General features: G+C 57.5%; 3 protein-coding genes across 3 annotated transcripts; all 3 read left to right on the plus strand.

The window, feature by feature from the left end:
* Positions 1-968: 968 nt before the first annotated feature.
* PG997_005717 (uncharacterized protein) lies at positions 969-2,458 on the plus strand (the record flags this gene model as incomplete). Its single annotated transcript, XM_066810032.1, has 5 exons — positions 969-1,111; positions 1,251-1,363; positions 1,439-1,562; positions 1,630-2,069; positions 2,145-2,458. 5 exons carry the CDS (start codon positions 969-971, stop codon positions 2,456-2,458), a joined length of 1,134 nt encoding a protein of 377 aa, XP_066668955.1.
* Positions 2,459-3,059: 601 nt separating this feature from the next.
* PG997_005718 (uncharacterized protein) lies at positions 3,060-3,257 on the plus strand (the record flags this gene model as incomplete). The annotated part of the gene is made up of 1 exon (XM_066810033.1): positions 3,060-3,257. One exon carries the CDS (start codon positions 3,060-3,062, stop codon positions 3,255-3,257), a length of 198 nt encoding a protein of 65 aa, XP_066668956.1.
* Positions 3,258-5,774: 2,517 nt separating this feature from the next.
* PG997_005719 (uncharacterized protein) lies at positions 5,775-13,053 on the plus strand (the record flags this gene model as incomplete). The annotated part of the gene is made up of 12 exons (XM_066810034.1): positions 5,775-6,066; positions 6,211-8,692; positions 8,745-8,785; positions 8,856-9,267; positions 9,326-9,366; positions 9,404-9,753; positions 9,826-10,224; positions 10,263-10,385; positions 10,409-11,070; positions 11,144-12,020; positions 12,083-12,928; positions 13,012-13,053. The coding sequence occupies 12 exons, from the start codon at positions 5,775-5,777 to the stop codon at positions 13,051-13,053; spliced, it is 6,567 nt and encodes a 2,188-aa protein (XP_066668957.1).
* Between the last annotated feature and the right edge of the window lie 228 nt (positions 13,054-13,281).

A 13,281-nucleotide genomic window follows, 5' to 3' on the forward strand; every position in this document is an offset into this window, starting at 1 on the left:
CGAACATCTTTGGAGATTGCCAACACCCGTACATCTTGATTATCGGGGCGGTTAAACAGTGGTAGCTCCTGAGAATACTGAGCTTTGCTGGGAGACCTAAAGGACCCTTGAAATGTTTCTACCACCGCTTTCGGACCCGACCATACGATGTCCGGTGGGTATGTTCCTTCAGAGTGATGTTTGAAAACTGCAGTAAGATACTTGGTGGGAATAGTTTCCATGAACTGCATATAGATAAGGAGAGTCGATCAAGAACAACAATTCTCGTCTCTTTAACCATACGATGGGATGGATGCAGGTAGCAACTACACCTGATTGGCTGGTTTTCGTCCGAATCTGCTATCATGCTCCCCTCGCAACTTAGCACCTCATCCCGCGTACCTTTATGCAAACACGGGAGCTTAGCTTACGTGTCACACTAATGCGACGCACGCCAGACTCGTCAAAGTTACCCAATGTGCGATCAATCCCGCCTGTCAAATTAACATTGCATCAATTCTGCATTAAGTAAAGCTGTAAGATATTACCCAGGTCTTTTATGATGTCATGCCCGGAAAGATACGGAGCAAAGTGGCAGGGCTCCGTTTAGTTTCCGTACCATCTCCAAACACATACATCGCATTGGCTAAATTGATGATTTATCCGACAGATAGATGCATTTCGGAGATGTGCCTCTTGCATGCGATTTTGCATTGGTACTTTGGTAAACGAGCCCTCTTGGGGTGAAATACCCCTATCGAGAGTGATGTGGCCGTCGATGAAGACATCATGACAAAATGACGGAAGCGCCGGTGCTGCAGATCCAGCATCCACTCTCTGATCGCAAGGCCATATATAAATACCTTGGCGCCAAGGGGTCGTGAGCTCACATGGTATATACGAACGCCACAGACAATTACGCTTTACCTCTTCCATTGAGTTATCAACCCAGATTCGTGATATACCTGACCACCATCATACCACTCAACATGGCTGCCAACCAATCGCCCTGCTCCTCAGACAAGATCCTCCAGACCCTGGAATCGACCAGCGCTGACAGTTTTGCCTCTGAAGGAGACCGGAGTAAGGTCTTGCTAGCCGCGCATCATCTAGTGGCCCGACTCGAGACCCCGTGGGAGACCGTTTCAAGACTATGCATGAACCAGGCGAGTTCATAATCTCATTCATTCCAAGATATACAGTGTACCCTGCCTTTTGATACAGATGATAACAAGTGGGATGAATATCTTATAGCCCGCTGTGGGGGCAAGTCTCAAGGTTGCCAAGGACCTGCAACTCTTCGAGAAATGGCACGAGCGAGGAGGCCTTGCTGAGAGCGCCACCGACCTGGCAGCGCTGGTAAACTGCGACGCGCAACTCCTGAGTCAGTCCATCTCCCCGGCCTATTTCGATAGGCATGATACGTTTCCGGTCGAGACTTACTCCTTGTGTTGAATAGGCCGTCTTCTTCGCCACCTGGCATCCAACCAGATGCTGGAAGAAGTATCATGCGAGGTCTACAGGCCCAGTCCTTTCGCCGCATCCCTACTCCAACCCGCTTTTGGGGAGTGGATTAACTACTTGTAATTCGTTGCCTAGTTACCCCCGGAGATATGAGCTAAAGTCTCACTCACATTTCCCCCTTCGCAGATACGATATCAGCCTCCCGTGCTTCTACAAGATGCCCGAGTACCTCGAGAAGACGGGCTACAAGGAGCCCGCCGACCCGCGCGACGGCATCCACCAGTACACCTGGGGCCACCGGACCGACCTCTGGCAGTACCATACCGACCACCCGCGCGAGGGGCAGTCCTTCAACCGCGCCCTGGGCGGCAAGATGGCCCACCAGGCGGGCTGGCCCGACATCGTGCCCCTGGCGCCCCTGCTGGCCGGCGCCGAGGCGGACGGGCCGCTGCTGGTGGACGTCGGGGGCAATATTGGCCACGACCTCAATAAATTTCGGGCCGTCTACCCGGACGTGGACGCGCGGCTGTATCTTCAAGACATTCCGGCCGTGATCAAGGGCGCCAGGGTCCCTGACACGGTCAACAAGATGGTTCATGATTTCTTTCAGCCGCAGCCCATTAAAGGTAAGAGTCTCCTTCCCAACCAATAACCTTGTATGATGGAGAGATAAACTTACCTGACCCCACCTCCTTCCGCAGGGGCCCGAATGTACTACATGCACGGCATCCTGCACGACTGGTCCGACGAACCGTCGCGCCAGATTCTGACCGCCCTCCGGGGCGCCCTGCGGCCGGGCTACAGCAAGCTGCTGATCCACGACCACGTGCTGCCCGAGACGGGCGCGCAGCCGCTGGCCACATCGTTCGACCTGATGATGATGACCTGCGTGTCGGGCAAAGAGCGCTCCGAGGGGCAGTGGCGTGATCTTCTCAGTTCTGCTGGATTTAAGATCGTCAAATTCTGGCGGTCTCCACAGGCGATCCAAGGCGTTGTGGAGGCGGAGCTGGCTTGAGAAAGGGGGCAGGGGGAGAGGAAGAGGAGAGGGCCTACCATTATCAGATTGATTTCCAATTGACGTTTGGATGTATCTTATCGTCCAATACTATCACTCATTGAATTGCTCTAGATCACTAGTCTCTTTCGGCAACCACAAATCAAAACGGTTACCCAAATGTTTCAATCCATGTTGAGTGAGAAATTACTTGTCTACTAGTCATAACTTTCCTCGTGTATTACAGGGATGAAGAATCCGACATCCAAGGTGACGTCAATCAAGGCTATCTCGGAGAATCGTGTCTACTGGAAGCCGCGTAAAAGTCAGCAGGGCCGTCAGGGCCCGGTACGTGCTGGCGGGTATGTCAGCCCAATGTGTCGAAACCGACTGTTGCACCGAGCTTCGAGGGGCTGGGAACTCAGAGAGGGAGATAAACAAAGACAGAGAAACTTTGCTCGCTGTACTCAACAACTATACTGTGCCGCCCTTGCTAAGTGACAAGAGGCTACTTCCCGTCCGGTGGCGTTGGACGGCGGTCGCGCCTCTAGTCACCATCCGGGACCAGAAGGCGTTGAACTCGGGGTACACGTTCTCGTTGTGATGGTCAATATGATTGGACATGCCCAGCGTCGTACCGGTCGGGATATTTCAGCAAACCGGATACCGCCGGAGCTGGCCGCTGTACGACAGCGTCTCGTGGGGTGGCGCGATTTGGGGGCGTCTGCGCCGCGCCACCATACGGGAGCCGCAGAGCCTCGTTGATGACAGGGTCCGGGTACGGCGGCTCCTCCCAGCGCGAGATATCAACATGCGGTAACTCAATGTACACGTCGCAAGGACCGTTCTGTTACCAGACTCCATTCAACAACGTCTTTTTTATTTTGCTCCCAATGGAGTGATTTACTACGCCATCTCGGATATTGATCATCGACGTTTGCTGATTTCCGCCTCCGGTGAGCTTCTTTCGACGACGGCCACGTGTACGCCGTACCGCGGCGGTGACTCAATCAGAAGATCAACCAAGTACTGCTACCCGCAATGCCTCTGCCACCAATCGCAAGAGTCGAACGTGCTGCCCCTGCACTCTGTAAGCAGTTTGGTGTTCTCTGTCTGAAAAAGGCAATTGATGACAAGCCATACATACCCAGTCGGGGTTGATGTATGCACGATGGTGACAATCATTGACAGATCTGGGATAGGTACGGGATACTAACGTCTGACAGGCGGACGTCACCTGAGACCACCACCGCGAAGTGCTTCCCGGCGAGGTTTTGGCAAAATACCTAGAATACCCAATTAAGCCTAATGCTTACGTACTGGGACCTCCTAACGTCCATACGATTGTGAATAGTGCTTAGTTAGGTAAGTATGCAGTATAGGGTAGCATGCTTACGTAAGGTTGCATATAATCCTAGCCGGTGGTAAGTACATGGCAGGACCAGAGTATGATATATCACTTTTGCTCCCCATTCACCTTTCTGAGTTGGGTATCAAGATAAGAGAAAGCCCAGAAGCTAGATAGAGAGCTGCATAGCGTGGAACTGCTCTGTGGTTGGTAATCATCACATGTCAGCCAAGTAGCATACTTGCAAGTATGAGCTGGGGCTTTCTTCAACCTCTTCTACTCATACTGACAGGCCAGCAGAAGCAAGATACTCAGAACAGAGCAGCCATTTATTTGTCTCCGCAGATCTTCATTTCCATCGACAACATTGTCGAGGACTTAGACTGAGAGCTGCGATCGGGGACGGTGACCCAGCCCGTCAGCCGGTCGACAGCGAGGTTCATAGGAAAGATTTGAAGCAGTGCTTGTTTACTGTGAGTTGCGATTCCTGGCTCCTTGGTGTGACATTGGATGCAGCACGTCGCCAACGGCGACTTGGTCGTATAATTTTGCATATCTCGACAACTATGTCGTCATATTTGAGGTGAAGAAACTCCTCCCTCGATCAAGAGCGACGGCGTGACTCGGGTCCGATGATCTGTCCCGGCGGTGGGCAATAGATTTAAGTTTTAATGTGTCCGGAGTATTTCACGGTGGAGATAAGGTCCTTCTTCAAGCAACGGGCGCTCTACTACACGATGCATACATCCATACTAAGGGGGTTTCGGAGTGTAAACGTGGGGCTTCAGAGGCTCACCCGCTGACCTGTGCCTACTCGGGTGTCGGCTTGCACGCACAGTAAGGACCTTCCAGCCCAAGTAAGTACTCGGTGCTCGGTCCGAGTGTGGTTACAATTATTTTTTACAAGCTTTTTTGGTTGGGTATCTTGTGGGAGATCGTGATGTTTCGGTCAGGGAGTCGGCTCGGGTCGGAGCGAAACGCCGAGATCAAACGCCGAGACTTATTTGGGCCCTGCCTTGCTGAGTGAGCTCTGGCTGGAGTATTACGTGATGTCACCCGGTAGATGCCCAAATATCCCGAGACGCGTGCCGATCTGCTTGGCGTCACGGCTGCATGGGGAGAGGGCGATATCGGTCAATCCATAGTCGTAGATAAGAGTCCACAAGGGGTATCACGCAGCCCGGACATCGTTTATATGGTTGTATATACAAGGGTTCTTCATGTTCAGAATAAGCTGCCAAGTGTTGGGCGTAATGCGCCTTTCGGATATATGGCACGACGTCGGAGCTTGTCCGAACTGGTTCAGGGATCGAATGTCTCGTGAGCGACCACCGATTGCCAACTGACAGCTACCTGCACTCTGAATATCATCACACCGCCCTTCTAGGTTCGCGTCAACCTACTCAGGATCTAAGCACTACCCCTTAACTGCTCGGGGCCGACCAGCGAGTGGGCACATATCTATTACATCTCATTGGCGGACAGATACCGCACAGCGATAAGTTTTGACGCTATCCCGTGGCGTGTACGCAGGTTGGTTGGTTGAAAAATGAACCTCCAATTTGTGTGCGGCTCTTAGCAATCAAAGCAACACAGACGCCACCTCCGCGCAAGCTATATCGTGGACCCGACTTCGCATGACGGGCACCAAAGCACCAAATGCGGTGTGTGATGATGCAAGTCGAAGCTACTATGGAAGCCGCGTAGATGTCGCCTTCTACATTTCCGGTAAACAAACCTCTAGTAATCGGCCCATCATGTATGTTTCGTACGTAGCCTTGCATCAAACTGTAGATAGATTCGTACGTATGATTAGAGAGTAGGCGGGAGAACTGATATGGGAAGGCGCTGCGTAGCCCGATGTCATCATGATTGTTCAAACTCTAAGCCCCCCCTATATATATGTCGAGTCTTCGCTCTACCAAGCCCGGAGCGTAGGAGAGAGGACATGAGACATAGCAACAACAGGATATCAACAAATACTTAACCATGCAGGATTTTGGACTTGTTAGCCGTGTCAGCTGGACACCTGCCTCGCCATCCGAGGACCAAGCTAACTTTGATAAAGTTGTGTTCCTGGTCCCAGGGGATGACGAGGCCTACAACAGCGAGGCCGTCTCGGCCTACCAGGCCCAGCTCGCAGACGAGAACTACGCGACCGCCGTTGTTAGTCACATTACCGAGCACGATGCTCTTCTCGCATCGCCTGGTTCCATCATTGTACATATTCCCAATACTCCCAGCACGAAAGACGGTATCTACGAAGCCGTTCATAAGTCTTGTGCGAGGCTGGTCAAAGGCCGCCCAGGTGTTAAACAGACGCCAACACCAACAACCCGACAAAGCCCCAATTCCCAAACTATTTTCTCTCGCTCCCCAGGATTCTGACAGCGATGGTCTAGCGTACGCCCCCTTTCTGGGGTAGCGCGTGTACTGAAGATGGAGATACCGGACATCTTCGGGGGCCTGTTCGAGGTGGACCAGCCCTCCTTTCCCACATCAGCCATCAAATCCGCACACGGCCATGACATCGTCCGAGTCTGCGACGGCACTGCGCACTCGGCCTCACTTGAGCCCCTCTCAGACCAATCCAACAACGAAAGCATACAGTCGCGGCTTCAACTAGGCCCCGAGAACACTTACTTGGTCACCGGCGGAACCCGTGGTATGGGCTTAGAGATTGCAACATGGTTGACTGAGCGCGGTGCTCGCAACTTGATCTTGCTCTCGCGCCAGGGCATGCCAGTGGTGGAGAAGGGTTCCAAGCCGGACGCCGGCGCTGAGAAGTTCCTCTCGCAAAAGTCTGCACTCGAGGCCAAGGGCGTCACGGTCCACGTCCTCGCCATCGACATGGGCAAGCCCGAAGCCGGTCCCCAACTGCGCGACGCCATTGCCCGCCTGGGCCTGCCACCGGTCAAGGGCGTCGTGCACGCCGCCGGCCTCGCGGCCTACCACACCCTGGACCGCTGCACCCCCGCCGGCATGGCCGAGGTCCTCGCCCCCAAAGTCCAGGGCGGCCTGACGCTCGACGCCCTCTTCCTGCCCCGCACCCTCGACTTCTTCGCCCTCATGTCCTCGATGGGCCAGCTCGTCGGGTTCGAGGGCCAGCTGTCGTACGCGCCCGCCAACGCGTTCCTGGACGGTCTGGCGGCGCGCCGGCGGCGGCAGGGCGACAACTGCACCGCCATCCTGTGGTCGACGTGGCGCGGCGTCGGCATGGCGGCGCAGAGCAAGTCAGCGACGCGCATGATCGATCGGGGGATGCGGGACAGGGGGTTTGCTGCTATTAGCGCAGAAGAGGCGTTTGCGGCGTGGGACCGCATCGCGGGTCTCGGTACCGATCATGCTGTTGTGGTGCGGGCCTTGGAGGCGACTACCGATGGGTCGCGACCACATCCCATGCTCAAACACATTATGCCGAGCGAGCTGGCTCTCCGGGGAGAGCGAGGCACGCAGGATAGTGCTCAGTGGAAGCAAACCGCCATCGAGTATCCCGATGATGCCGTAGCGGTGGTGGGCATGGCCTGCCAGACGGCCGCCGGCGAGACTGCGGAGGACCTCTGGCAAGTCCTCCTTGAGGGCAAAAGCATGGTGCGCAAGTTGCCGCTAGACCGGTTCCCCGAAATGGCCGGGAAGCCACCGATGTCGGCCAACCTGATGTCGAACATCGAGAATTTCGACCACCAGTTCTTCAAGAAGACCCGGCGCGAGGCGGCCGCGCTTGACCCGCACCAGCGTCTGCTGCTGCAAACCACCTACCACGCCCTCGAGTCAGCCGGCTGGGTCGGCGGGGACAAACAGGAGCCCGAGACCCACAAGACCCCCGGCCCGACGACGTCGACGGGCTGCTTCATCGGCATGAACGCGCCCGACTGGCCGCTCAACCTGGCCAGCCACCCCGCCTCGCCCTACACGGGCACGGGCATGCTCCGCTCCTTCGCCGCGGGCCGGCTTAGCCACCACTTCGGCTGGACGGGGCCCTCGCAGACCGTCGACACGGCCTGCTCGTCGGCCATGGTGGCCGTGCACCAGGCCTGCCGCGCCCTGCGGCTGGGCGAGTGCACGCGCGCCGTCGCGGGCGGGGCCAACCTGCTGACCAACACGGCGCTGTCCGAGGCCCTGCGCGCGGGCGGCTTCCTCAGCGCCACCGACGGGCCGTGCAAGCCGTTCGACGCGCGCGGGGACGGGTACTGCCGGGGCGAGGCGGTGGGGGTTGTCGTGCTCAAGCCGCTGAGCGCGGCAAGGCGCGATGGCGATGATGTATTGGGCGTGCTGCTCGCGACGGGGAATAACCAGAATGTGAACTCGACCAGCATCACGAACCCGGTCCTCGAGAGCCAGGCGGCCTTGTACCGGGATGTCCTGGGCCGGGCGGGCGTTCGCCCGCAGGATATCTCGTACGTCGAGGCCCACGGCACGGGAACCAAGGCCGGGGACCCTGTGGAAATGGGCGGTATACGACAGGTCCTGGGTGGCAAAGACAGGGCTTCCACGCTTCATATCGGCGCAGTCAAAGCCAATGTCGGTCATGCTGAGGCGGCCGCGGGCGTCGTCTCGTTGATCAAGGTGTTGCTGATGATGCGGTATGGGAAGATCACGCCACAGGCGCAGTTCCAGTCGCTGAACCCCAACATCCAGCCACTCGAGAACGACGGGCTGGCCATCGCCACTTCGCTTAAGGGTTGGAACGATGGCATGCGGTTGGCGTTGGTGAACAGTTTCGGGGCTTCTGGCAATAACGCCGCTGCTATCATTGCGCCGCCACCGTTGAAGGAGACAGAGCCGGCAGTCTCGTCAGCGAACAGTGCATCCACCTCTGCCTCCTTCCCCATCATCATAACCGCATCTTCTACCACGAGCCTGTCATCCTACTGCGAGAAGCTCAAGTCCCGAATTGAGGATCCCTCGTTCGCTCCCTACGTTACCTGATTTGGCATTCGCATTGGCGACCAGACGAAGCCGCCAGCACCAGCAACTGTTTTGCACGACCGCAAAGACCCGTGAGTTAGCCCTTTCTACTTGAGTTTCGAAATTCTTCTTGTTACTGACGGATGTATGCCATCAACATAGTGGGCGAGCTTCAAGCCCAGCTCTCGAGCCCCGAGAAGCTCACCTCAGCCGCCCAACGCCCCCGGCCCGTCGTGCTGCTCTTCAGCGGCCAGAACGGCAACACCGTCCCGCCCGCCCGGCCTCTCTACGACAGCTCCGCGCTCTTCCAGAAACACCTACACCAGTGCGACGAGGCGCTCCAGTCGCTCGGCTTCCCCAGCCTCTTCCCCGCGGTCCTCGAGGGGTTCCAGGGCGACAGCGACATCGTCCTCCGCCACGCCGCCATGTTCGCGATCCAGTACTCGAGCGGCATGTCGTGGCTCGACTCGGGCCTGCAGCCTCAGGCTGTCTGCGGTCACTCGTTTGGGGAGTGGGCGGCTGCGACGGTGTCGGGCGTCATGACGCTGGATGCGGGGATGAGACTTGTTACTGGGTATGTATCATAGTACCCTGCTACCTCCTGAGTGAACCGGAAGCTGACTTGATCCCAGTGAGTGGATAATTCTTATTGCCAAAGCCAAGAAGGCGATACGTAAGTATATGAGCATGAGGTTGCTAACATGAGATAGGCCGCGCGTCCATCATCCAAAAGCTATGGGGTGACGATACCGGTTCCATGATCGCCATCGAAGCCGAGCTGGTCAAGAAGGACATCACGCCGGAGCTGCACCTAGAGCCGTTCCTCAAGCAACACTCCAAGACCAAGATCAGCGTCGCCTGTTATAACGGACCCAACCATTACGTAGCTGCTGGTCCGACACCGGACATCGAGCTGCTCGAAGCGTATATGAAAGACAGGAAGTCGAGTGGTGAAGCGATGCGCTTCAAGGTCCTGAAGGGGATGCATGCGTATCATTGCGCCATGGCTGACCCGATCGTGGAAGAGAGCGGCAAGCTGTCGAGTACAATCCCGTTTCAGGTGCGTGATCATCTCCCTACCCTCTTCAGGCCAGAAGCCCAATGATTAATCAATCCATAACTCCCGTGATAGGAACCCACATTCCCATTTGAATCCTGCAACCCGGACACCTGGACCGGTCCAGCTTCAAACGTAATAGCCAGCAACACCCGCGGCCCCGTCTACTTCACGCAAACCATCGCGCGCATAGTGGATCGCCTCGGCCCGTCCACCTTCCTCGAAGCCGGCTTCGGCGGTCCCATCGTCGCCATGGCCCGCAACGCGCTGTCGCAGTCCCAGTCCCAACACACCTTCGTCGCCATCGACGGCAAGAAGCCGGCGCAGTCGCTCGCCGACGCCACCGCCACGCTGTGGAAGAACGGGCAGCCCAACGTCCAGTTCTGGCCGTTCCACAAGAGTCAGCGGGGCAGCTACGCGAGCGTGGTCCTGCCGCCGTACCAGTTTGAGAAGAACAGGCACTGGCTGAACTACGTCCCCCGGCTGGAGGGGGAGACGACACTGCCAAAAAGACGGCCGACAAGGGAGAAGCCTTGGCGTCGCTGGGGCAGTGTCCTCACTGCCTGAAGCGCGCGAGCGACGTCCCTTACATCGTGCAGGATAAATCCAGCTCCCGCACGGACGCCGAGACGTCTGTATTCAAGATCGACGCGCGCAGCCGGCGTTACCAGGAGCTCATCGGGGGCACGTCGTGGTGGGGACGCCCATATGCCCTGCGTCCATGTACATGGAGCTAGCGACGCTCGCCGTGACCTCGCTGAAGCCGACGGCCATGAGCTCCGAGATCACGGTCAACTCCCTGGCGATCAAGGCGCCCTTGAGCCTGGACACGCAACGGGCCATCAGTCTGGCCGTGACGAAGAGGTCAGAAGTGGCGTGGGAGTTTGAAGTATCGTCTACCAAAGGAAGCGAGAGGCTTACCTCGCACGCTACCGGAACTGTCAACCTTGGGGGCCACAGCAGCAGCATCCTCAATGACGACCAAAGCGATGACTGGGACAAATGGGCCCGCATCGGCCGGTTGCTGGAGAAGGACACCGACACGGACGCCCTGCGCGGCGCTATGGTGTACAAGGTCTTCTCCGCCATGGCCCAGTACTCTCCCGTCTACAAAGGCCTCAAGCACCTGGTCGGCAAGGGCGCCGAGGCGGCGGGCGACATCTCGATGCCCGCTCTCGACTTGGATCCCGCGGCCCGGGCGCCCAACGACAGCATCGCCGATACGGTAGTCGTGGACAACTTCCTGCAGGTCCCGGGCGCGTTCGTCCACTCGCTCCGCCGCGGTACCGCCGGGGAGGAAGACGAGCAAGACGGCGGCATGTCTTTTTATTTGCACTGGCATGGGTTCCGCCGGGCCCCTGAACTGGCAGAGCCCGGGTCACGGGGGTTTCAGGGTCTACACCAAGGCCATCGCGGAGAGCAGCAACAAGGTGACGCTCAACATGTTTGCGCTGGACAAGGTGACCCAGAAGACCGTCTGGTCGGCCAAGGGCCTCCAATTCTCCAAGGTGCCTCGTTCTTCGTTGGCCAAGGTATTGGCTGGAGCCAATCCTGATAAAGAGTTGGGCCGGCTTCAAGTCGTTGTCCCGCCGACGACGGCACCTTCCCGCCTTCCAATACAGGAGAAGACCGAGAGTCGACTCCAAGTCCGGTCGGTTCCTAGCTCTACTCCAGTACAGGCCGTCACGGCCTCTGAGAGCAAACCCGATCTCGTAATCAGTGGTGTCCAAGAAATTCTCGCCAAGTCACTCGATGTGCCGATGGAAGAAATCACCAAGCAAGCCACTCTGGAAGATCTCGGCGCAGACTCGCTAGTTAGTCCGGAGATCCTGTCCAGCATTTCTAGCAAATTTGGCATCGACATCACGAGCGATGAATTCGCCTCGGCTACCAATGTCGCGCTCTTGTGTGCTCTTGTTTCCTCTACAATTGGTGGTCCCGGAAACGACAGTGAAGAAGGCCAAGAACCAGAGATGGCTACTCCGGCCGTCCATATCGATACTGCTACAGTGTGGCAGGACGCGGTTTTCAAGAGTCTCGGCGACTCCCTGGATGTGCCCATTGAGGAAATCCAAATGGATTCGAAACTCGAAGACCTCGGCGTAGACTCCCTCATCTCGGGGGAAATCATCACTCGCCTGAACGAGGCTCTGAATGTGGATATCACGTCGTCCGAGCTCGCATCCGCAACCGACGTGGCGTCACTCTGTCAATTGATCGCCGAGTCTCTGGATGGTGGCTCATCCGCCACACCCCAGAGCCAGTCAACTGTAAGCACGACCAGCACTCGGCCGGGCACCCCGCCTCCAGGAGTCGAGACCCCCTGACCGAGAACGAGAAGCCGAGTGCGACGAAGCGCACCAGCCCTTCCAAGGCCACCTCCATGCTCCTGCACCGTGGCTCGGCCTCGGCCGCGAAGACGCGCAACCTTTTCCTGGTCCCCGACGGATTCGGATCCGGCGCCGTCTTCGGCCCCCTCGCGCCGCTGCTCGCCCGCGTCACCGACGTGTCCGTCTACGCGCTCAACAGCCCCTACCTCACCAGAGACAACCAACCCGCGGACCTGGACCTCGACCTTCTACCCACCCTCGAGCAGCTAGCCGCTGCGTACGTAGCCGAACTCAGACGCCGCCAGCCCGAGGGCCCGTACCTCCTCGGCGGCTACTCGGTCGGCGGCCTCGTAGCCTACGAGATGGCGCGACAGCTGCTCGAGGACGGCTGCGCCGTCGAGAAAGTCTTCCTGATCGACACCGTCTGTCCCACGCTCGCCACCTCGCTGCCCGACACTCTGGTCGACTTCTTCGAGTCGATCGGCTCCCACCTCGGCGTCGCCAATGAGGACGAGGTCCGGGCGAAGAATGGCGGCCGGCTACTCACGAGCCGCCACTTCACCCTGGCGCGGCGCCAGCTGAGCCGGTACAAGGTGAAGAGCGGGCTGCCAGGAGGCCAGAAGAAGAGGCCGCAGTTCGTGCTCTTCTCGGCGCGGGAGGGCCTTGATAAGCAGAGCGCCATTGCCCGGCCTACCCTCTCGGTCGAAGGGGAGAGGAAGATGGCGGAGTGGTTCCTGGATGACCGGTCCGACAGCAGCGGGGCCCTGGGGTGGGAGGAGTTCTTGGGGAGCCCCGTGCGTGTCGAGCGGGCGGACGGGAATCATTTCTCCATGATGACGCCGCAGATGGTAAGCAAATACGCCTGCCTGGCTTTTTCATCGTCGCTCTCTCCGTGATTTTGGTAGTGATACTGACTTATATGCGTGTCCAGGTCAGCAGTTGGGGATCGAAGCTCGCCGAGTTGCTTGAGTGAAGCGCAGTGGATAGTACTGTGTGAACAGTTACCTGTGGGCCAATGTTGGGAGATGGTACTCTTTTCTGAAATGACATCTGCATAGAGCTTTATGATACACATCATGCCAATTTGAGTGCGGTTCTTGGAATCAGGTACACTTTATCAAGGGAGGAGGACGAAAGAGATCCTCAGAGCCACTGCCTACTCCAATTTAGGTAGTAGTAAGGTGCTTATTCTGTTTGCCTG

The sequence above is a fragment of the Apiospora hydei genome (genome assembly GCF_038363865.1).
Source record: "Apiospora hydei strain CBS 114990 chromosome Unknown utg000005l_segment0_segment0, whole genome shotgun sequence".
NCBI lineage: Eukaryota > Fungi > Ascomycota > Sordariomycetes > Amphisphaeriales > Apiosporaceae > Apiospora > Apiospora hydei.